This window comes from Balaenoptera physalus (genome assembly GCF_965194825.1).
Source record: "Balaenoptera physalus genome assembly, chromosome: 14".
Classification (NCBI taxonomy): domain Eukaryota; kingdom Metazoa; phylum Chordata; class Mammalia; order Artiodactyla; family Balaenopteridae; genus Balaenoptera; species Balaenoptera physalus.
This window is the reverse complement of record NC_138893.1, coordinates 37,181,922-37,207,247: the sequence shown is the minus strand read 5'-3', so window position 1 is coordinate 37,207,247 and position 25,326 is coordinate 37,181,922. Positions and strand designations below refer to the sequence as shown.

Below are 25,326 nucleotides of genomic sequence, written 5' to 3'. Positions count from 1 at the left end.
CCATTCATTGTCTATCTATCCACACATCTATATCTCCTATCTATCTGTCATCTATATATCTATCTACATCTATCATCTATGTTTTTTAAATGTGTACAAGTAGGACTATACTTTTCATTTTTCTGTACCGTGCCTTTTCACTTAGTATACCATTGACCACTTTCTGTTTCAGTGGACGTACATCTACTTTTTAAAATAGCTGCATAATATTCCCTTATCCAGATGCACCATGAGTTCTTTCACCAGTTCACTGTGGATGGACATTCAAGTTGTTTCAAGGGTTTTGCTACTGCAAACTATTCTACCATGAAAACCCTTTTGCATGGATCTTGCCACGCTGTGTAAGAATGCAGGGTAAATTCCTTACAGTGGAACTGCTGGCTCAAAAGGGATGAAGATTTAAAATTACGATACCTATTGTCAAACAGTTTTCTAAAAAAGATTGCCCTTTTTAATGTACCCACCCAAGGTTTTCTCAGGCCAAGCGCTCACTTTATCTTTGAAAAATGGTGAATTCTTTGTCTACCAGCCTGGATGGGAGAGCTCTTCACGAGGATAAAAGCCATCCGTGCAGCCAGCACTGCCAGTTTATGTGACTTTTACGGATACTCCTGCTCGTATCTTTCACATCATTGTGTTTTCGTTTATGCTTTATTTATATCACCAAACACAAGCAGTCTTGGATCTGGTTTCTGTCACAGTCTTTATTCACTTTCTCGGCATTTCTCTCAGGGTTTTATTAGTCATTTCTTGTTGCAGCTCCTAAAATTTCGATCACCTGCATGCTGAGATTTGGTTGTGTTAGGGAGATGATCAGAATACTAAAGACTGTGGGAGGAAACTCCAGGTCCCCAGAGCACTACTGCCCCCCCCTTTCTGTCTGATGGTTCAGGGGACATCAGAGTCCTTCCCTTCCCGGGGCCAGCCCACTGCTGCTGGCATGAGAGGTTCACTTCCCTGCGACTGAGCTTAGAGATTTCTGCTCAGGCTGTCCTGAGCAACCCAGAGCCGGGTAAGATGTTGGGATCTAGGGTTTTGCTATACCTTTGAAATACCAAGCCCAGCTCCAAAGGCTCACAAACTTTGGATCCAAGCTGTGGAGTCTGGCGGAAGTCATCCTAAACTTGGTCAACTGAAAGCAGCTCAGAAAGCAAGGGAGTAGGAAAACCTAGTTGAATGAAAAATCACAAAGAACAAAAATGTTCTACAGAATCTCAAGTGAAACACAGGCTTCTGTCCTACAAACAGCAAGGTCTTCTTGGGGTCGAGTGGGCTGCAATTTTCAGACTGAAGCAAACGACAATGGTGAAGTTAATTACTGTGATTTGGGTTTTAATAATTCGCCTTAAAAAATCCTGGTGGTGATAAGGTACCAGAAATGATAACTTCCCCAGGGAAGTGGGGGAGTCATATTTTGAGCAACCATGATCATGATGCTAATTCTAAAAGAGAAAATCTAGCCTCACGTGATACAAAGTGATTCTTCCTTGCCAGGCACTGAGCTGGATGCTGGAAATAAGAAAATGGCTCACTCTGTCTTTACTTTTTATCAAAACACTTACTATTTCTAAGTTTATGCAAATAATTCAATACACATATGATAGTAACTAGAGAACCCACCCACTCTATCCTCTCAATATAAAACTGCATGTTGAAGACATGAGATAAATATCAGCCGTGGCCCTACACTAGAACCTAGCTCCTTTTGGTATTGCACATACGAGCTGTTAGGCTGGGTCTAAAACAGTGGCTTCAACAAGGCGGGCCTTGTTGCTTCCTCCGCCTCCTAGGGATTTGACATTGTCTTTGGCAGAGGGGAGAAGTTGCCACTGGCATCTAGTGGGTAGAGACCAGGCATGCTTCTAAACATCCTACACCCACAGGACCAGACACCCCTCAATGTCTTGACACTGGGGATTTCTAGTATTTGGAGATTTCAATATCACTTTCCAGTGAATTAAGATAAAAGAAGAAGACACAATAATCATTTTTTTTAAGAAAGAAAACAATGTTTATTAGGATATTCTGGGGTGGGGGAGATGGCTGAAGGGACTACGTATGTACATTCTGTAACGCTTGAGCAATATGCTAACAGAAAATTTAAACATCACAAAACGACTTCCAAAGTCCAAAGAACAAAACGCGTACTTCTGCATGGAGATGGTCTTCCGTGGGTGACGGCAATAAAGCACGTTGCAAAACAGCTGTGTGAGGAAGCCGCGAGGGAAGGACCCCAGGAGAGCATCCAGGTTCCTCAGGAAGCAGATACACGAGACGATGAAATAAACGCGTTATCTTCTACATGTGGAAAACTCAGGAAACACACAATATAAAATGGCGACCGGAAAGAAAGCTGCTCATCGTATCCTCTCCTAACTGGGGGCTTCAGCGGGGCTCACTCCACCCCTCACCCCAGCTCTGGCGAGGCTGAGGGTCTGAACCCCTCTCCCAGGACAGAATTCTAAAATGACCCTAAACACCACAATCCTTCTTCTCTTCCACCTGTATTGTTAACTAGCATGAAACAGAACAGAACTGAGACATACCCTCGGGTTAAGAGTAAGAATGCAACACCGTCCAAAAGATACAGCAAAACAACCCCACTTCCTACAGCTCACACAGCTTCTCAGCAGGAGCTGGATTAAACAAGAGAAAATAATTTCAATATCAAGGGAAAATGCACAGAGGATGAGAAAACTCTTTAAAGCAAACTCTGGTAAAAAGCGTTTCCCCACCTCCCTTGGGGGAGAGAAGGGAGAAAAAGAGAAAAGACAGATAATTAGGAGAACTATAAGGCCCTGCATTTCAGGTTTCTGAAACCATTTCTTCAACCCTCTGAGGACAATCAGCTATTTCTGAATCCAGAAAAGCACATCAGAAGTGTGTGATTACTAGAAGACCACAACCAAATAAGGCAGAGCAATCTGTGATTTGGTTCTATGGCTTCCATTCTCCTTTCCCCCCACCCCATTTCAGAAATGCCCTCAGCTAAAGCTAAAAAATAAAAAAAAACAAATTCCGGATCAAGCATGCTTTGCATGGCAGGAAGATAAAGCTGGACCATACAGCCCTGTAGCAGTTGCGACACAGAAAGAGAGAGGGAGCTTTATCAAGTGCCACTGGTGCCAAGAAAGACGAGTACCTTCCCCTGGACCTGCAGACGCCCGGCCGGCTTGCCGACAGACGACAGGCCTTTACCGACTTCTAACAGCCTGCGTTTCCTACACCCGGGGCATCTACTGGGTGTTCCAATTCCTCATCCGACTTTACTCTGGTTCTAAGATCTGTTATGTTTGGCGGACAGCTCTGGTGTCTCCCATTCCCACCAGCACCATGGCTGGTCCCTGACAGCTGGGACTTCCACTGGCCTACGGGCCTGGCCATGTTCACGGCCCTCTGAGGATCAGAGGGGTGACCCCACTGGGTTCCCCATGGTGGCCTTGCGGGCACAGGCTGAGGGTGGGTATATCTGCCTGCTTCACGATGGGTGGGCTGGGCGGGTTGTATGCATGTGGGCTGGGACTTACCTCTTTGAGACTGAGTCTGAAAAACAGCTTCATGGACTATTTATACAGAGAATTTAGATTCTCCAAAGGATATCCAAGTGAAGGATTCTGCCAATCTGGAAATGACGGTTGTTCCCCTAAGCTGCTGTCAAAGGGCCCTATATTCTCAAGTTACTCTTGGGGGAGCTTCGGCTCCAAATGAAGCTTCATTCAAGTACAGTAGATGTTCCATAAATGTGCTGAATTGTTAAGCACCTGAGTTCACTTCTCAGGATGCTGGCGGAGGCTGCATCCCTGGGGTTGGTCAGGACTGGTAGGGTGGTCCATCTTTCTTGCCAGCATCCTGCACTTGAGGCAGATTAAAACATCAGCAGACTCCCTGGCTAATTTTCCACAAAGTCTACCCCATTTGGGGTCCTGTCCTTTCTGGTGGATGCCGTGAGCCTGCTGGGATTGGCTGGTCACGCTCAGCTCTTCTGGGGACAAATGCTAGTTTTCCATCTCTCGGCAGGGAATGCATCAGACAAAGCCGCTTTGATCCTAACACTTTTTTTCACCCTTTCTCCCAGGTCACCCTCAATAACCTCAGGAGGACACCTTCAGCATCGATGCATAACAGCTCAGTGCTGTAAGATGATGCAAATGGGCCAGTCCTTGCTACTGTATTTCAGAATGAAACCCTTCAATGTCCTAAAGTTTTCCATTCACCCAGCAGTGTTTAATTTCCTACTATGGGTCATGCTTTCTGCTGGGAAGCTGTTAGGGTGAGTGGGAAGAGAGGTGCAAAAGAAGAAAGGGACTGATGGTCTCCGGCCAGTCTCTTGGCACGTCCTGCAAAACGAAAAGTGGGGATTGGTAAGACAGCCGGACCTGGGATGAAGAGAAGAAAATCAGAGAAAACCTTCTATTGATGCTGGTGCTGGGTTTGGCAGCTGCCCTTGAGCAAAAATAAACTCCCTGTGGCAGTGGAACAAGCTGCTGCTATGGGCACCTGCCAGAGGCAGACCGCCGAAGTCGCAGCTGCGCTGGTCAAATGAGCCTGGAGACCTCAGGGGGCTGGGAGCTCGATGACTGTTACAGGCTGCGGTTCTCTGCAGGCAGTTTATTGAAACAGGGCTGGCGTGCCTTCCCCACTCCTCTGGGCTGGGTCTCAGAACAATCAGAAGTGCAGGTGGTGCATCCCGCTGAAAGACCCAGGCTGTCTCCGGGAGGGAGGAGAAGCTCCTCAGAGAGCTCTGGGAACTACAAAGGGATGCTTGGCGAGGATGCAGGAGACAAGACAATCCCAGAGCTAAGAAGGGGGAGCTCAGGGGAGGGCTGGATGGATGAACTTTCTACTCCGGGATTAGCATCATCTTCAGATCGCCTGGCTCCTCAGAGAGACTTCTCCGTCTTCAAAAAGCCAGGGTTACGTGTAGGATGGTTATCTGACAGAACAAGAATTAATTTGGGTAGGACTAAATTTAGAATGATTACGATGAAGAATTGATGGGAAGGGATTCTGTTAACTACTTGGGCAATAAGAAACAAGGGTGGGGACTGGGGTTATCAATAATCGATATGTGACAGAAGGGAATCCGCCAATGTCTTAAGATAACGACCCTTGGGAAATGAAATGTCCCACTGAATACATCCCAGGATGGAGGCAGTGGCAAAACCCACAGATTTAAGGCCTCTGCAATGAGAATATATTTCAGAGGTACAGTCGTCTTGAAGAATTCTAGACAATAGAGTTCAAATAAATGGTCACTTGAGAATAAAGGCTGTGTCAAAGTCAAGAGGTATCAGATCTACACACGAGATGCTTATCTTAGGGATGAGAGAAAAACATAGCTTGTAAGGATATCTAACCAAATTCCCAGCTGTTTTGCTGTTTTAGAATTTCTAAAAAGAAATTCCTTCCTCTGCCCTCCAGATATTAGCTGTGGCGTGCTTCCTACAAAGGCACTGGTGTCTAATTCAAGGAACTCTGAATGTTTTGTTGGGACAAGTTTTCTGTTTGGATCAGACTGCATGCTCCATTCACCAATGGCACATGGTCTCTTGTGGTACCTTGATTTTGCTTCATCTCTTCAAACTCCCCAAACTCAGTGCAGACAGGCACTTTGGCCCACATCATGTTCAGGCCATGGGTAATTGACTCTTGTGTGTTGTCATTGCTTTTTGGTCTCTCTTGAAACGATGGGTCTGACATGGTCTCATTTGTTTTATCAAAGAGCAGAAACAACAAAGATTGCGGGGGTATGAATCCAAGAGCTCAAGAACAGCTTGAAAGAGAATGAGAAAATGTGCATTCATTTAAGCAGGTCATTTTCTGGCCCCCAGTTTATTGACTCAAATAAGTCGTGCGTGCCTGACTACATGAATGAAAACTTATTTTCCAAAAGACAGCTCCTCTGAGGCTGCTGTTTTGTAAATAAGAACAACAGAAATACATTTTTGCTGGATTCTAAGAACAGAATTTGCTAATTATATAAACTCTCACTGCTCTTACATGTCTTTTCCCAAGCACTTAACACTGATTCAGAAATGCTTCCTCTCCCACTTTCCTAGCTCAGCAGAAGGAGTGTTTGGGAGTGTCTGATTCAGAGTACAAAGAGGCAGGTGGGAAATGGGGATGCAGCTGGAGACGACCCATCCTCGGAGCATGTGCAAGATAGAAACAATCCTAATATAGACTAGATCAAAGGCCACAGCAGCTCTGGAGGAGCCCTGTCCTATAGTTGTTTTTCTTGAAGAAGTAGCTTCTAAAACATTTTTTACTACAGGATAAAGAATCGTTTAAAAGAAATTTTTTTTAATGGCAACCACACTCCTTTCACACTTTGGATACAGTTTGCTATACTTAATGAAAAATAACCTATGTCATTCTCAACTTACACTTTTTTTTTAACTAGAGGCTTGAAAAAAACCAGATATGGAAAAATATATTCAGCTGGCATTCTGAATTCCCTCTCTTTACTGTGCCCTTCTTCCTTCATGTGCTCTATTTAAAAAGATACTCAAACACCTCTCGGTCAAAGATATTCAACATCAAGGGGACTGAATGTGCTTCTAATCGGTTTGGCAGTCTTGCCTTTTTTTCTCTGAAATGAGTAGGGCATAGCTAGACTTGATTTGGGAGCCGTGGTCTCCATGGATGTAAGTTACTGTTTTTGTTTGTCAAAATCAACTACAATGAGATGCCTTCTCCAACAGGCCCAAACCTCAGCAGACAGCCCTTGTATTTTGGTGGCACCTTCCATGCAGGGCCTGCAGGACAGGAAGTAGTGAATCATTTTTTGCTTTTAGCACTGCCCGAGGAAGCTGGATAGGTAAAAGGTTTTGCCTGCTCCAGTACTGGGGCAAATGATGGTGTTTCTGGGGCACCGTGTTAAACTGAGATCACCCCGAACGGCAGAAACACTTGCTTGGTATGATTTTATAAGACTCTCTCTAACAAGTTGTCATGGAACATCCTTCCTGCTGTTTACTTAAGCAGTAATTTATTTTCAAATTGACGATTTGGTAACTCTCATATGCTTCTATCTCTGAAGAAAAATGAGATCTGTGTTGGTGAAAGATGAGGCTTTTCAAAATTTAATTTATGTGCTGCACATCCATGTGTTCTTCACTGAAGGCCACTCTTGTTAGCTCTGATAACTCCTATTTCCTCTTTGGTCATCTGAAGCTAATTAGAGCTGCTGTTTATTACAGAAGTAATCAATAGCTTTCTACAATAGATTACATAGGATCAGACCTCTGTGCAATTAGTCCAATGTAGATACACAGAGATACCTTACTTAAAACAAAATATGCTCTGTAAGAGATATGCTTTCACAGGTGACTGGAATTCCAAGTATTTTGACATGTTTAAATGTGTTTATTCAAAGGAAGAGTCTTTACGAAACCTTTCACTAATTGAATTTGTTTGATGAGTTCCCCTTGAAAACATTTTGAAGTGAAAAAACTCGGTACTTAGTATATACATTTATGTTTATTAACATTTGGATATAAATGTACTTCAAACACCAATAGAGCTAAAAGGCTATGCCTTCTTCTTGGGTTTAATAGATTTCCCACCCTAGTAATTTGATTAATTCTTACAAGGCAAACATCCGTGGGCAAAGGGAATCAGGATGAAATGTGCACTGTGGGTCTGCCCCCTCCACCCCTCTACTGATATGGGAGGAAAGCAAACGCTTCCAATACTCTATTGGGTGGAATCTCCTCGCCTCTATTCAGTTTCAAAGAAACATGGCTACTAGCACTCGATCCTTGTAGATATCGAATCTCACCATTTCAACCAGACTTCAAAAGTGCACTTTTGAGTCTATTCGTTTAAGGAAAAGAACGATAGAAGAGGACGTGCAGTTAACAAGCCAAATGCCTATATCCAGAGTCCTGTTTTGTTCTGTGTCTCTGTGCCAATCAACTCAGCTCCACAGACCTAATGGTGACCCTCTGGATCCACAAACCTTTTGTCTTTTTTGCAGAGTCAGTCACAGTCTGTCACGGAGGACACAGAACACGGTGCAAGCAGACCCCCCATGACCTTCAGACCAAACTGCTCTACACAGCAGCCAAGCCATGACAGTTGGGAGTCAAGACAATCGTTAGGAAAAGAACTGTGTACCCTGGCATGGATCTGCTTCAGAAGAAAGGGCAGCACGTCCCAACCCCCGTCCCAGTCAAGGCTGCCTTTGTCAAGTAACAGGAACACCAAGGTACTGGTCTGTGTCAACTGGCAAGGGTGCCATTGGACACTGTAGAACATTTACGAGTGGCTGCTGGTTTCCTCACAGGTATGCACGCTTGCGTTTCAAGAAATGATAAAAGACAATGCTTGGCTGCTCTGTTTCCTTCTGCCTGTCCACAATAACGTGATGCAGAGCTTTCTGCTAAAGCACGAGGCTCCTCAGAGTCTGCTTTTGAAGAGCTGTCTTCATGAACTTCGGAGCTAACACTACTTATGAGAGGAAAACAAGCTCCGTGTATTTTGTATTAAACCACCAGTAAAAAAAACGAAGACAATGTCATTACTTTCAAAACATAGAAAGCCAGTAGTTGAAATCATTTAGTAGTAAAATTTTTTTTCTACATATAACCTCATACGTGTAAAGAGTATTGGAATGACGCTTCAGCTATATTTGACTCTTGTTAGTTTAAGGGCTTCTCACTCAGGTAAGGCTTAGGAAAATGTCTCAATGATCAAGGTTCTGTGAAGTCTCATGCCCACTCTCACTCTCTATTTTGACTAGAAGACAGACACTACAGTGGAATGTGACAGGTATTTTTTGTTTTTGTAGGAGAGTGCAGAACTGTTTAGAGTACATAAACGCAGTGCGGAAAATACTAGTACGTATAGAAAAGTGAACATTGGTACAAGCTTGTCTGCACAAAGTCCATCAAGATTGTCTTGATGAGGATCTTCACTTTGTGACAAAAAAAAACTTGGCATCCATGTACCGCTGCAGTCATGTCATCAGAAATAAAACCTATTACGTGAGATATGGAAGATTCTTTAGAAATACTAACTCCTTCTCTAGCTAGTGAAGGCCAGAGTTAAATTGTTAAAATCACCATCCTCATCGTCCTCTTGAAAAACATGGCCCCAGTTTGCCTTACAGTCAAATCAACAAACTGTCCCTTTACAATACAGCATGCCCCAAAGCCTTCTGAGTTTGGAATGTAGCACTGTATCGGGGATCCCATATAAGCCCTAAGGATCACAAGAAGCTTTCTTAGAAAAAAAAAAGAAAGAAAAAAGTTCCAGTTGGATGAAACTGTTTTAGCAGTGTCTCAACTGAGCTCCTAAAACTGGAATTTCAGATATACAAGAGGACAGGAAACAGATAACTTGGTTTTTGTCTTTTTACATGTCCATATTGTTTTTTAAATGCAGCTACGATGTGTCAGCCAAAGATAAAGATAATAGGGTGGACAGGGCAGTTACCACCAGGACCAGCAGTGGGCTCAGACTGCAGCTTGGAGGAGCAGCCATTGATTTTGTGGTTATGTGGCTGGAAGCCCCAGCAAGACCATCCTTTTCGTAATCACGCTGTAAGAAAGAATGTTTTCATTATCACCCACTGCACGTGTTCGTTCTATCAAGGCATATTTTAACCGCACTCTTTCTCTCTCACTGCTCACCAGAGCTGACCTGAGATTTTACCCCCACTCCCAAGGTCCCCCAGCAACTGTGCAACATGGAACCATTCTCCTTCTGGGTACCAATGACTGAGGAAGGATGCTTGCTGTCTCTCTCCATCGTGAAGGAGGGCAGGAAGAATCATCTTGGGAACCTTGCCCAAGCAAGTATGGGTTCATGTAGAGGTGGGTCACAAATCGCATTGGAGACTGGCAGAGAAGGCAGTAGCCTTTCCCTCCATTGGCTGGTTCAACCATGGACTTCATAGATGAAGGGTCTCGCCCTGCTTGTCAGAGAGTCCCGACCAAAACCGAGGCTCCCAAATTCCCAGTCAGCACAGCTGTCCTTCCCCAGGATTGACTCCCTCATCCCCATCCCTAGCACCTGCTCAATCCCATAATGCCACATCCCGCCACAATGAGCTATGATTGTGACAGAACCATCCACTCTCTCACTTGTAGATTGGGGAGTGTAATGTGGCCCGCCTTGGCTACTTCTGGGTTGCTGTGGAGGTCAAAGGACATCTGGTAAGGAGCAAGAGTTGTTATGTATCTTCTCTGTGCCAGATTTTTATGTGACTGTGACCAGAGATTATCATGGTACTGGGGCAATGGTATTTGTGCTGGTCCAGTTCTGAGATGAGGATCCTGGGGTCCACACTTGGTTCTCACTTTGGGCACTAGGATCTGAAGACTGCACCTGGCTCAAAGGGCAGAGGGACACTGAGGGTAACTTAGATTTTTTTCTGGACCTGAAACCTTGTTGTCTTTGAGCCCTTCACATCATTTCCTGTTCCAGGGTCCCAAAGGCTCTGTTCCTATAAATGTAGGGAGACTCAGAAAGAAACAACTTACATCAGAAAGACAGAGGTGTGGACTGCCCGACATATTGGATTTCAGCTTCTGTGCCTGGAAAGAGACAAAAACGCACACACACAAAATCACTCATACATACTATGGAAGAGTAATTACTGATGATCAACTGTCTAGGGCTGTGCCATTTACAGAAATATGTGAGCCACAGCTGTGAGCCCATATACAATTTAAATTTTTCTCCTAACCACGTAAGACATAACAGGTGAAGAAAATTTTAATAACATTTTCTTTAACTCAATATATTACCATTTCAACATGTAATCAATATAAAAGATGATTAATGAGATACTTTACATTCTTTTATTTTCATCCTAAGTCTTCCAGATTTGGTGTGTTTGACATAGTACATCTCAGTTTGTACCCACCTCATTTCAAAGTCACTGCACAGGTTACAAGAGAAAAAATTTTGAAGTCATTTACATCTTGAACTCACTTATAGTTCTGAAAGTTAATGTTTAGGAACTGCCTTCTAGGTAAAAATGGTGCAATAAAAATCCACATTTATTAGTAACATAAAGATAGGTCTTCCTGAAGCTTGTGTGTTTGTTCATTTGTTTATTACTTGTTTCAGTCCACAAACACTTAACCAAGCTATTTTCCAGTGCTGGGCATGCGGTGATATGACAAAAAAGGATGTGGTCCTGGGCTCATGTGGCTGCCCTCTAGTGGGAAAACCACTCAGTGCTTGGAGGCTAAGGCACAGGGCAAGGACTCTTTCAGACAGGTCCCCTTCAGGAATCGTGAAGGGCATTACGGACCCCAGATCCATCCATCTTAAAACTGCTTTAGGTGGTCACAAAGCACTGAGCTGATCTCCCTGTGCTATGGGGCTGCTTCCCACTAGCTATCTATTTTACGTTTGGTAGTGTATATATGTCCATGCCACTCTCTCACTTTGTTCCAGCTTACCCTTCCCCCTCCCCGTATCCTCAAGTCCATTCTCTAGTAGGTCTGTGCCTTTATTCCCGTCTTGCCCCTAGGTTCTTCATGACCTTTTTTTTTAGAATCCATATATATGTGTTAGCATACTGTATTTGTTTTTCTCTTTCTGACTTACTTCACTCTGTAGGACAGACTCTAGGTCCATCCACCTAACTACAAATAACTCAATTTCGTTTCTTTTTATGGCTGAGTAATACTCCACTGTATATATGTGCCATATCTTCTTTATCCATTCATCTGTTGAGGGACACTTAGGTTGCTTCCGTGTCCTGGCTATTGTAAATAGAGCTGCAATGAACATTTTGGTGCATGACTCTTTTTGAATTATGGTTTTCTCAGGATATATGCCCAGTAGTGGGATTGCTGGGTCGTATGGTAGTTCTATTTTTAGTTTTTTAAGGAACCTCCATACTGTTCACCTAGAGGGGTGGGATAGGGAGGGTGGGAGGGAGGGAGACACAAGAGGGAAGAGATACAGGGACATATGTATATGTATAACTGATTCACTTTGTTATAAAGCAGAAACTAACACACCACTGTAAAGCAATTATACTCCAATAAAGATGTTTAAAAAAAAATACATGTACATTACCTATGCAATACAAATAAATACATATTTTATTGAAAACTGCTTTAGGGCAGTTACAAGTTCCTGAGCTGTGAGGGCTTTAAGCTCCCTATTTCCTCACAAATGAAGCAAGTTTCCACTGGGTTTCTACCTGAGAACTGAGGTGGAGGGAAGGTTCCATTGCTCAATTACAATAAAAACTGCTAACCCAGTACAACTCTCTTGTTTTGTAAAGGAAAACAAATTAGAGTTCAGAGAAGTTAAGTGACTTATCCAAGAGCACACAGTGAACTACTTTAGAGTCGAGATTTAGATAAGTCTCTGAAACTCCTGAATGGAACTGTGCTCTTTCCTGCTTTACAGTGTTTCTCCCAGGCAACCCTGGCATGCTTGACTTTTCACGTTCCACCTGCCCCCAAAATCCACACAAAGAATCCCTCCCATAACTCCCTCCCCCTGAAACTAGGAGCCCTTTGGTATTGAAAGACCGAGAACTCATTTGTCGACAGGATGGCCCTGGATAAGCAAAACACCTGAATCTAGGAGTATCTGGGCAACCAGCTCTGTGGGAATGCCCTGGCAGGCTGCCTACTGCAGGACAACGTTTGCAACTTGTTGAAGACGTGCTAGCCTGAAATGATAGCATGTTCTCCCAAGGAGTAATTTATTGACCATAATGCTACGTGGCCGGTGTCATAACCTTTACCTCTATTTGCATATGCCAGCTGTGAATATGAAATAGAAACCTTTAAACAGGCGTCAAGAAAAAGACACTGTGAAGCATCCCTGGGCTGTTCAAAGGTCACTAAATGTTATGTATAAGAAGATCAGAGGGCAAATCAGAAGAGGAATTGAGCCTTACTCAAAAGCCTACTTTTAATCTATATTAATAGCAAATCTGGTCCATTGCATTGTAACCTGTAGAGAATAATATGTAGAACTTTGCACGTTTTATTTCTGTTCAAGGTTGGAATTGTGCCAGGCACCAAAATGGCCCTAAAACATCACATTCTGTCTTTTCTAGGCGGCAGTCTACAAAAGACAACCCTCATTAAGGGTCTTTGCATAACTAAGAAGTTCACTAAAACGTGCAGAGAAGGCAGCCTGACTTCTAGTCTGGGACACATTATTTCTCCAAGTTGTTTCCGTGCTGTGGTCACAGCTAAGCTCCACCTCAGTGTCCTAGACTGCAGTGCCCTCTAAGAGATCCAAGGGCTGGTAGGCCTCCTCCTACTTTGTTCTATATGATTAGCACCAGCATGCAGTGTGTCACTCATCATCTATACCATCTGAGAGGCTCACTAGCTACACTTAGTCACTTCAGGAACCTGTTAACGTACTAGTAAAATGCCCATCTATTACATGATTGTAAAGGGGGCTTCCACCAACGGACTAGAAAAGGTCTCTATCTTAACCAATTTTCTTAAGTGGACTCTACATCAACATAGGTAGATTCTGGTCCTCAGTGGTCACTGAGAGTTCAACTTTGTACAGGATTAGAGTCATACCACCAGGTAGACATGCTCTTGCCTCCCATCTGAGAATGGCTGGGATGACTGTTTGAATGACACAAGAAAATACATTGAGACCAGCTCCAAGTCTGTGAAGGCTCCGGGCTCTTCTTCCCCCAAAGCAGGCATCTTGTTGGCCTCTATCTAAAGCAAATAATCAACCTCTGGCTTTGTCTCCCTGTGTCCCCACTGGCTTTACTTAAGGTGGAGGCAGCAGCTCCAAGCTCATCTGGCCTTGAGAACCAGTCTGGTGGGCAGAACTGGATGAACTGCTGAGTGAACGTAGCCATACACCACCAGGACTCTGCAAAGGCTCTGAGAAAATGTCTTCTCTCCTGTCAGACCTTTTCCTAACCCAGCAGAAGCACCTAGCACTCCAGAGGCTTAGCGGTCCACGCACACTGGCCTCAAAAGCCTCTGCTTGCATAGCATACTAACACTGCTTCCCATTGAGAGGCCTGGGGGGCCGGGAAACCCCCCAGAACTGCAGAGGCAAAGAAGAGCAGCCCCCCAGTTCCGCCAGAACTTTGCATGAACCACACTAACATCTGTGAGTGTGATTAGAAGGCAAAGAACAGATGTTATTGGTTGTTGGAAGGGCAGGCAGCACCTGGGTAAAAGAATCGAAGGGTTGCACACAGACATGAGATCTTTTAAAATCCCACACCAAACCTGGGGTATATATTACAAAATGAGGGCCAGTGGGTCTGCTGCTTGGACTGAGTGGCATCAACTGGGTGTCCAGTGACTCTAAGGGTTCGTAAGCTGCAGATGGAGGGGCAGAGCCTGGGGATTCAGACCTACGTATGTCTAGCTGGTGGCATGCTTATAAGTCCTGTATTCAGTCTGAACCCCTCGGGTGACCACCGAGGGTCAGAAATCTATCTACCTATGCAGATCCAAAGTCCACTTAGGAAAATCTGGCTCTTAAAGCCCCTTGTAGAAGCCTGGGCAACCTGCTGTTTCCACATTTTAAAGGCTTTTATCCTGAACGTTTTTTAAAACATCAAGCTATCGCTGTCTTGCTAGTCAGGTCTGATAAACGCAAGAAGATAAAATTATAGGGCATCCCTCACCTTCAACTATTGCAAAGAGTATTTATGTATTTTAAACATTGCCTCCGTTGATGAAAATTGGGACTGTCCCAGGAAAATTAAAAAAACAAAAAGAAAACAAAAACTTCTGAGACCTTGCAAGGTATAAGGCAAGTTAGAAACTGGAAGAGCACCATTGCCGAGCCCTAAACGGGTAAAACCAGGGGTGTAATAATGGAACAAGTCCTGTCTGCAAGCTCTACAGCCCTGCTCATTAAGAGGATAGGCAGGGGCCCAACATAGAGCCTGGCCAGCCCAGACCTATCTAGGCACCAAACCTTACAGTTTGTGGCTTTAAAATATGGTATCTCTTTAAAAGGAGAGAGGGATAAAGAAGAAGAGAAGAGAATGGATTTCAATTTTTCTAAAAGTAAATTTTAACCGTTGTTACAGCATGTTGAAAAACGAATTATTTAATCCCTTTTATGAAAGTGGGTTTCATAACAGCTAACCCATAGTTATGCGGTTATGGGAGAAGCTGCCTGACTCCGAGCTGGGGAAAACAACACCACCAAAACACAGTACCACAAGGTTTTCATCTTGAGAAGGTGAAGAGGATACTGGAGAAACCATCCACAAACCAGTAGCTTTGTTGTCATTCTGGAAAACTAGGGAACTTGTTCTTTAGGCTCTTCATAAGCCTTGTCCCTGCAGCAGTCTTATAAAACTGTCACTGGCAGTAATCCCCAAGTCCAGGCATGTCGCATAATAGAATTTCCATGGCACTGTAATTGTGGCCAGACTTCCCCAGTCCCTGGCACTAAAGGGTTAATAAATGCATTAGATGCCGTTAACCTCTGTTACTCCCTTGCTTTTTACCCCTGTGATTAGCATTTGGAAAGCCTGCCTGGTGCCGACTGCTCTCCGGTACAGAATGCCCAGGCACACGTACAGTTCATAGCTCTCAGTCAAGCCAACTCATCGGGCACCGTGTACACAACGCGTTCTGCCCGCGGTGGGTTCTCCCCGAGCCTCGGGTCAGATCAGGCTTTGGAGCTGCACACTTGCTCTGTTTATGGAATTGGAGACTTAATAGCATACCCACTTGCAGTCTGGCCTTTGCTGCCCCGGGACTCCATTTCTGTAGAGAAGCCAGTGTTTAATCTTGGGTTTTTAGGCAGCTGTCAGCCAGCAGGGCATGCAACATTTCTCTACTCTCCTCCATGTATAAGAAAAGCCAGTTTCTGCTCTACCTCCAGAAAATAAAACCAGAGGTAGTTGCTCAATCCAACAGCAACAGATTGTCCAGGCCGCAGCCAAATGGTCATAATTAACGATGCTTCTGCTTCTCTTCTCCTTTGCTTTACTGATTAGAGAGATTTGCTATATTAAGAACCTGTTTGCTTAATGACAGAATACAAGCAATAAACAGAAATACACAGACTGTAAAACGCAATCAACTTTGCTCTCCAGTACTAAGAGTACCGAGCTGCATCTATCACACTTGTCAATATCAGTTTATCAGCATATGAGCCTCTTCTGCAGCATAAATTGGACCTTTGCTAGGGAAAACCATTGCATGAGTTCTTTCCAAAACAGTTCAGAACTCAAAGCCATTTCTCAATTTAAATCTACGCATCTTACATTTTCTCGTAAGGCAAAACATAAGAAGGCTGTGTACCTAATTTGAAGGATAACTGAGCAGAGTAATCCGTTATTACTTTCTCATTTTTCACTTTGCATTTTAATAAAATGGATTCACCAGATTATAGACTTCTACGGGTAGAACTTACTATATAACAATTCTATTGTGCACTAGACACATATTTGCCCAAATTAATTTCTACGCACACAAAAAAGACAAAAAAAAGAAGTTGCCTGCTTAGTGAATCCTAGCTAAGAAATAGTCATGTGCTCAGTGCGCTGTAGTCTTATACTCTTTTCAGCTTTTTGGATTTTGCCTGTTGGATTTGGGAGAGCCAGGGGAGGTTTTATTTCCGGTCTGGTCACAAGCAATTGGCCAGTCTTTCTAAAATCCTTGCCACTGTCTATTTTGAAACTCACCTTCCCGGTGAGTTTTGCTTTTCTATGAACTTGGTAACAACCACTGGTCTGAATAATGTGTAGTCAAGTCAGTGCTTAAAACAAGTGGACACATAAATAAGGTCTACTCTGAGCCCCTGGGCGTGGGTGTTTGTCTCTCAGAGCCTGTGTTCGGCTCTGTTTCCTCAAAGCCGATTTCTGCCAGCCCCACGGGCTCTGGCACAGGCTGGGGAGGGGCTGAGGGGCCATGAGGAGGGACAGAGTGAGATGTGGGTGGTGATCATTCTTGGGCAGCTTTCCTACCATGTCTCATCTACCTTCTCCCTCCAAGACACTGTGTCTACATATTACCTGAACCTCAGCCAAAAGGCTTTCATTACATTAAGCTCTAAGAAGACCTTGTAAAGATGTTACACCCTGCACAGGTTTAGGAAGGCCCACTGGGTACCAAGTTTAGTTAGTCTGGCAGGCTCTGGGCAGGTCGAGCCTGGTCATAAAAAGGGGTGGGGAGAGGACTGGAGGCCTGAAGTCATGCTTCCTTAGCCCAAGGAAGCACAGGCTCAGATCCCAGATGGGTTGTTTAGACAAGGCCTCCATGAAGTGAGGCCAGATTTTGTGTGTGTGTGTGTGTGTGTGTGTGTGTGTGTGTGTGTGTGTGGTGGTCGTAGCCTTAAAGGTGATATGGATTGCTGTTCTAGAATCTAGAAGGTCTTGGATTCCTGGCACCTGTGAGTTGTTCCAAGTTTAACAGTGTAATTTAGGTTGAGCTTAGGGCCAAGCCTAGAGTAGAAACTTTTTTACCTGACAGCACTGGGGGCTGGGCCCTTAGGTCACTGGTCAATTGAGAAATGACGTTAAAGAGCAAAATCATTAAATCACTTAAAAATTACACATTTGTATCCCATTTTTTAATTTAGAAGCTTTTTTTCTAATTATTGTGGTAAGAACACTTAACATGAGGCCTACCCGCTTAAATTTTTAAGTGTACAACACAGCACTATTATCTACAGGCACAATGTTGTACAGCAGATCTAGAACTTACTCACCTTGCATAACTGAACCTACATACCTGTTGAACAGCAACTCCTCGTGTCCCCCTCCCCCAGCCCCTGGAAACCAAAATTCTATTCTTTGCTTCCATGAGTTTGACTGTTTTAAACACCTCATATGAATGGAATCATGCAGTGTTTGTCCTTGTGACTGGATTATTTCACTAAACATAATGTCCTCCAGATTCATTCATGTTGTTGCATATTACAGGATTTTCTCCTTTTCAAGGTGAATAATATTCCACTGTATGTATTGCATCAAACATTTTAATTTATAATTTGAATGTCATTCACTGACTGATTTTTGGATACATGATCAAGGCCACTTTCTTAAAAAGGTTTTTTAAAGAAAGAGTTTGCCGATTGGAATTCCCTGGCTTATGTTCTGCGCAAGCTACACCTATCATTTACAATCTACAGTTTCCAGTTTTTGTTTCATTAAAACAGGAATGGCATTTGTCTGACACCCACTGAGGAATCTCAGTGCAGAATCTTTCTACATTTTTACAATTTTTCTCAGTCTTTTAGAGTTGTCTGGGCCACACCTAATCAAAGGTATTTTTTTAAAGGAATTTGAACTTTTCTAATGTATTCAACCTAGTTTTCATTGAAACAACTTTCTTTCTTTTGTGCTCCTATTTCAATCATTCATGTAATATTTAATTAAATTATGTAAGCAAAATACCAAACACAACAGCACCCAAAGGTTTGAGAACAAATGCTCCTGAATCTTTTAAACCTGCGCCTCCACTGGAGAGAGCAAGGGGCCCAGGTGAGCAGAGGGAGAGAGCCCACTAGCTTGGGGCATTCAGCTTGCCTTGGGCATTGGATGTTTACATGGGAATGGCAGAGAGGCTGGCTTCTGTGGTGAGCTGGTGAAATGAGGGTCCATTAAGAGAGCTTCTACTATGATTTAGAACTTGCTCTTGGAACCAGACTGATAAGGTATGCTAAAAAGACCACAGGTTAGGAAGGTCCTGGTCCTAGCTTTTCAACCATCACCTATAATTATAATAACCCCCGCCCTACTACTGCCTACCTCACAGAGTTGTGCGAATCAAACGTGATACTCGGGCTTCCCTGGTGGCGCAGTGGTTGAGAATCCGCCTGCCAATGCAGGGGACACGGGTTCGAGCCCTGGTCTGGGAAGATCCCACATGCTGCGGAGCAACTAGGCCCGTGAGCCACAATTACTGAGCCTGCGCGTCTGGAGCCTGTACTCCGCAACAAGAGAGGCCGCAATAGTGAGAGGCCCGCGCACCGCGATGAGGAGTGGCCTCCACTTGCCGCAACTAGAGAAAGCCCTCGCACAGAAACGAAGACCCAACACAGCCATAGATAAATAAATAAATAAATAAATAACCCAAAAAGTTAAAAAAAAAAAAAAAGAAGTTCCCCAAAGAAAGGCTTCTGATAAAACAAAAACAAAAACAAAAACGTGATACTCGGGGTGGAAGTCCTTTTAAAATCCAAGTTGCTGTTGATGATCTCTTAGCCTCTCTGTGGTCCCTATACTGGATGTTCTTGGATTCAGGCAGGGGTGTGAAAAATACAAAAGATTAAGCTAATTTGGCTTGTGAATGTGATACTGAATACAACTGGCTCATGATCTTCTTTCCTCGGATTTAAAAATGAATGCAATGAAAGAGACACAGTCCTGTAAGATATATCAACAGTCCTCCATTAGCTAAGCAGTCCCTCGGGCTTGCCTGTCAGTCTCCTGCACACCATAAAAGGATGTCTGCAGCCCTGCGTTTGTAATTTAACACTAATGGCAGGACGGCAAGTAGCGCTGTGTGCAGACACTGTCTGCAGCAGGGAGCTTAACACGGCGCTTGGGCTGGCCTTTCTTCTTCCCCTAACTCCACAGGGTCATCTGACATCTATTTTGCTTTTCCCCAAGTTGGGGTGAACACAGGTTGCCAACTACATTAGAGAACTGTGTGTTTTCGCTCATGGTTAACTTGCTTGATTAGTAAACTATTCAGACAAGAAGCAATTATGAGCTGCATTTTAGAAAATTATGCCCAATTAACAATAAGATTATGCCAAGCACTATGTGAAAGATGTTTTAGTTTGGGGTGGGGGAGGGGTTTTGTAGAGCAAACATTCAGTGATCATGGTGTAATGGTAACTAGGGGGATGGCCCCAAAAGGAAACATTTGTTTTCTCAAAACGTGCATTTGGAAACGCAAGTGTGCAGAGAGCAGCAGCAAAGATTCATCGTGGTCCCTGATGAGAAGTGCACGAAGCCTATCTCATCAGACACGCGCCCTCATCACCATCAGATAATATTTATTAGGCCTCTCATTCTCTTGTGCATTTATGTGCAGCTGAGAGCGGCCCTGTAATGGCTCTGTGACTTATGGTGGTAACTAAGGTTTGATATAAAACGCCAGGTCTGGAGACAGCACGGACCCAGGGCTTTTGTTCACTCTCTGGGTGGGAAGATGGAGCACTTGTGGTGCTGCAAGAAACAAGGTGAAAGCAAAAAATTTAAAAACTTTAAAAAAAATGTACTTTTAGTAGACAGAGGAAAATATTCAAGAAAATAGAGGAGGGGCTTCCCTGGTGGCGCAGTGGTTGAGAGTCTGCCTGCCAATGCAGGGGACACGGGTTCGAGCCCTGGTCTGGGAAGATCCCACATGCCGCGGAGCAACTGGGCCCGTGAGCCACAACTACTGAGCCTGCGCGTCTGGAGCCTGTGCTCCGCAGCAAGAGAGGCCGCGATAGTGAGAGGCCCGTGCACCGCGATGAAGAGTGGCCCCCGCTTGCCGCAACTAGAGAGAGCCCTCACACAGAAACGAAGACCCAACACAGACAAAAATAAATAAATAAATAAATAATTTTAAAAAAAGAAAATAGAGGAAGACCAAATAGACTAATAGTGATAATGACTGTGTTGATTACTCTTAAGAATAGCCTCCACTGGTAATGATCCCATCCGCATTTTACTGAATACTCCCCAAGGACTCACATGACTTTCTGAGGGGGTACTCCCCTTTTGTACAGATCAGGAAGCAGGGGTTTCAGAGAGGTCGGGACCTGCCCAAGTTTCCACAGCCCAGAGTGGCTGCGCTGAGATTTGAATCTCTTTGACTTCAGTCTCTTCGACTCTCAAGCCCACGCATACTGACTCTGCCAGATACGGTACCATTATCTCTCATAATCCTTAGATCAACCCTTAGAATAATAAGGGTAATAAGTCCGGGGTCACACAGCCAGCATGGACAGAGCCAGCCGAGGCAACCTAGAATCAACCCAAGGAGTCAGAGGTCAAGCCAGGGCTGGTGATTTTCACTCCCCCGAGAGCCTCCACAGATGAGCACCTCGCACGTCATATCTGAGGTCCCTGCAGCCCTCGGGGTGGCAGGGGACAGCCACCCTGGGGAAAACTCCCGCAATGTCTTCTCAGTGCCCACCATCCTACGCTTCCTCTCTAGCCTTGTCCATGATGTGACTCCTCTTGGGCCTCAAATCTGAGGAGCACAGGGGAGGGGAGCCCTGCATTGAACCTCACCCCCAAGAGAACCAGAGCCATTTTCCTCCCACAAGTGTGCTGCATGGCTCAAGTGCACGGCAGAGTCTATTATTCAGGGAAGCACAGTTGGTTAGATGTCCTAAGGATAAAAGGTCAGTAGGGGATACAAGAAATTGGATTTATTTATAGTATGTGATCTAAGTGCGCTCAGAGGTATTCTCGTAGGTTGCCCAGAACAAGAGAGCATATTTATAGCCAAGATGGTACAGGCGTCCTATTCCTTTTTATTAAGCATGTTTATTATGCACCAATTGGGTTAAGCAATTGTCCAACTGCTGAATTACTATCCCTCTGATGGGCCAGCCTCACTACCCTCTGGACCACAGGGGCGGGTGGCCTAATGGCTTTTCCCGAAATGCACTGAGGGGGCCTAGTCTTCCCGTCCCCATCCTTAAGTGGTTATTCTCACTTTTTGAGAAAAGTAGCAGGAAAAAAAAAAAAAGTTTAGGAGAAGACATCATAAAAGGGTGATCATAAAAATTGTTTCAACCACAGGGTCCACACCCTATACAACGCCCAAGTTCATTTTCCAGATGAATTTTGGGATAAAAGTCACCAAATTGTCCCTCAGTACTCAGGCTCCTTCTGTCTCATGGTCAGCAGAGACGAACCAGGAGGATAAAATAATGATAAAAAGTTACTGTGCTGAGGCTCAGTTCCTATGGTGAAGAATTTTAATTTGTTTAATTATCACAACCCTCCCAGGTGGTTGTGCCCATTAGTCCCACATTACAGACAACAAACCCAAGGATTAAGGAGATGAAACTACTCTCCATTGTAGTCCACAGGAAGGCTTGATTTTATTGTAGCGAGAAGTCTGGTCCTTCAGTATTTTCTACTCTTAAGCACAACAGCCTTTTTCTTGAAAAAGCAACTTTGAGAAACAACCATGCCACTGTTTGCCTACTGTCTGCATGATCCCTTGTCAAGCATCGGAACAGCAAGGCTTGAGTTATATTACCTGAAAGTGAGCTTGGTTTTGGAGTAAAACAAATGATGGCACTGCCTTGACTCTCCAAAGGAACTCGGAATCACTAAGTGCTACCCTCACCCTGATATAACGTAGCGGGTGCCGTGTGCTGGGGCCGGGAATAGGTGCAGACAACAGCTGACGCCTGGAGCAAATGCCTGTCCCTGGGCAGCAAGAATACCCTCCAGCTGTGGCCTCACTGCTGAGACGACCGTGACCTGGCAAAAGCTACCCAAATGCTGTTGGGATGGACAGCCTTATGTTGTTCTCAAGCAACACCAAACTTCAACTAGAAATTCTCTGGAGCTGACTAAGAAGGGTGAGGCAACTAGAACACTGAGTGGGAGACAGAAAAGGAGGGAAGCTCGTGTCATTTCGGGGTGATGCAGGAGAGGGGTTGCAGCCACTGCCGGTGACCTCTCCCGTGCTTTCTTCTCAGGTGGGCAGCTCAGAGCCAGCCTCCCCGCCATCCACATCACAGACACAGCTGCATATAACACAAAGTAGAAACGGACTGTGGGCCCCAAGTCCCTGGACTGCACCTTAAAGAGGAAGGAGCCCAGCCACGTGGGACTTCCTCTGACTGTTGCCATTTCTCTGTAACAGAAACAGGGCTCTGAGCCAGAGCTGGTTGGCTCAAGAATCTCACTGCACCCAAGGATCCTGGGACCGCATCCCCAAGGTATGCCCCATATGTTCCATGGTTACCGTGTTTGTGTACCTGGCTCAGGGCCTCCTATTTATTGACTTTAGTGGTCTGAAAATACACCCCGGAAAATCCCAGAACTATAATAACGTGAATTACAATTCCAGCGACAATATGACACAGTGCCTTCTCCCTGATGCTATATGCCAACACTTTTATTAAGCGTAATGATAGTGTACAATTATATGATAATGTAGGCCTCCCCATTTTGCCACTTACTTCACAGAATGGTGAAGTAGGGGTTATTTGGAGGCATAGATAAGAGACCTGATTAGAGTTAAGAGTCGGGGTTGAAGTGGTGAGCTCAAGGGGCCATTTGTAAAATAAAGAACCTTCTTAAAAGAAAACCAATTCACTCCCCTGTTCCTACTGAAGCTCTTCTGGTCTGGCTGCAGTTCGCCCGGTGGGGGCAATAGGCTTATTCCAGCTCTAGGAGATGAGGGATAAAAGAGGGAAAAAGAAAAATTATAACTCAGAGATACTGCACTCTACGTGCTTAATTTGCAGGGCTTTGTGGTTGAGAAAAATAGATGCCGCGATCTGCCTTTGTTGAAAAGGTGACATTTGGGTTCATTAAAGGTATACAATAGATTTTCATAAAGGCTATTTTTCTAAGTCATTAAATTGGTTTTTAGGAACCTTACACTCTCCTTCATTTGAACAATTATTAAACTATAAAATAGAATTGTACAATTGATAAAACCGTAATCTAAAATTTTACAGCCAGGTATAAAATGCTATATTATTAAACTATAATGAAGATGCTCAAACCCATTACAACTTTTTAAATGAATTATAAAACCCTTTGCTGCTGATAAAATATCTTAAATTACAGTATTGTGTATTCTAACAATATGTTGAACCAAAGTTTGCTACAATGCAAATATGCCACTCACAAAGAAACCGTTACTTGAATTAAGTTTGCAGAAGCCCGAAATCTGATAGCATCTGATTCAGCAAGGCAGACAACACCTGATATTTGCAGGCTGGGTGAGATAGCTGGTCCCCTGAGGGAGGTGCCTTTCCCCACATTCCTTCGACCACAGAACCAGCCAATAGTCAGAGCCTCTCATAATCAAAGGCTGTACAGGTGACACTTAGCAGGGCCGTGGGGATTGAGGAAATGCTTGTGGTAATAGCAATCTTCTCCCCTTAAAGTCACCCCATAGGTGAGACTTTTTAAATGTCAGATGATTAGTTGCTGAGTACCTGCCACTTACATGTATGTTACGGGCTGTATGGTGTCCCTCAAAAATTCATATGTTGAAGTCCTAACCTTTAGTACCTCAGGATGTGACTGACTATGGATGGAGACAGGGTCTTTAAAGAGGTGATTAAGTTATAATGAGGTCATTAGGGCAGGCCCTCAGCCAATCTGACTGGTGTCCTTATACAGAGAGGAAATTTGGACACACAGACACCAGGGTGCACACACACAGAAGAAAGGCCATGTGAGGACACAGCAAGAAGGCAGCCGTCTGCAAGCCAAGGAGAGAGGCCTCAGGAGAAGCCAAACCTGTTGACACCTTGACCTTGGACTTCCAGCCTCCAAAACTGTGAGAAATACATTTCTGTTGTTTTAGCCACCCAGTCTACGGTACTTTGTTATGGCAGCCCCAGCAAACGAATACAATGTATGACACTGCACTCTGTGATATAGGGTGATATGTACATGTACCTACTAGGAAGCCTGGCCTCCGAGATGAAATTCCTGTTTTTTGGTACCAGTTATACCCTGCAAGTTTCCGTTTCCAATAGGGTTTGAATACACAGCTGAAAATGCCTTTTGGCATCCTGGATTGTATGGCAGCCTTAACAGAGTAATACGCAATTCTGAGCTCTGAATTCAAGCACTCTCCTGGATGAAGGGCTTTGAAAACGCTCTATAAGCAGTTATTTCAAAAAGTGTTTTTACAACAGCCTATTTCCTCCCAGCGCTAACATGGGTGGATTCTGGGATGTAGCTTCCCTCTGAGCTCACCTGCTGGCACCTAAAGCCAGGAAGATTAAATCCCAGGAGGCCACTGTCAGTCTCTCCACGCTGTGAGTAGCCGGGCCCATCACACAGGGCCCCAGGGCCACTCGGCAGTCTGGTCCTGAGCTCCGTCAGGAGGCTGCCAGGGGAGCCCAGAAGCAGCCTGGGTGGTGTGCCCTGTGGCTTCCCACTTCTGCTAAGGTAAGACCCTCCCACAGCTCATTTCTCCTAGGACTTAAACTCGCTCTAAGCAGGAGAGCATTATGCGAAGGAAATGCTAGGTATAGCCAAGATTTGGAATTATTTTTATGAAACGAAAACAACAGTGGGTGCTAGAAAACGCTGTGTATTACACAGAAATGATGGCAACCTCACAAAAACCATAAACCAAATGCCATAAAAAACATGCTGCACCAAGACCGTTTTCTTAAACAAAAGGCCCAGGAAATGGCATCTAGAAGCCACAATCATTTAGA

At 44.3% G+C, this 25,326-nt stretch overlaps 2 protein-coding genes across 4 annotated transcripts in view; one reads left to right on the top strand and one right to left on the bottom strand.

Annotated features, from left to right (window-relative positions):
* Positions 1 to 7,463: 7,463 nt before the first annotated feature.
* GFRA1 (GDNF family receptor alpha 1) overlaps positions 7,464 to 25,326 on the bottom strand; it is a 222,125-nt gene continuing 204,262 nt past the window's right edge. For all 3 annotated transcript variants that reach the window (XM_082423430.1, XM_082423429.1, XM_082423431.1), the window contains 2 exons: positions 10,491 to 10,544; positions 7,464 to 9,546 (listed from right to left, as the gene is read on the bottom strand). In XM_082423430.1, the coding sequence (XP_082279556.1) occupies positions 9,391 to 9,546; positions 10,491 to 10,544 (210 nt within the window). In that variant the 3' untranslated portion in view covers positions 7,464 to 9,390. The remainder of the gene's footprint in view (positions 9,547 to 10,490; positions 10,545 to 25,326) is intronic.
* The window catches only part of CCDC172 (coiled-coil domain containing 172), a 335,882-nt gene continuing 322,368 nt past the window's right edge, over positions 11,813 to 25,326 (top strand). Inside the window, exon 1 of the mRNA XM_082423434.1 lies at positions 11,813 to 11,831. The gene's annotated coding sequence lies outside the window, so the exon portion shown is untranslated. The remainder of the gene's footprint in view (positions 11,832 to 25,326) is intronic.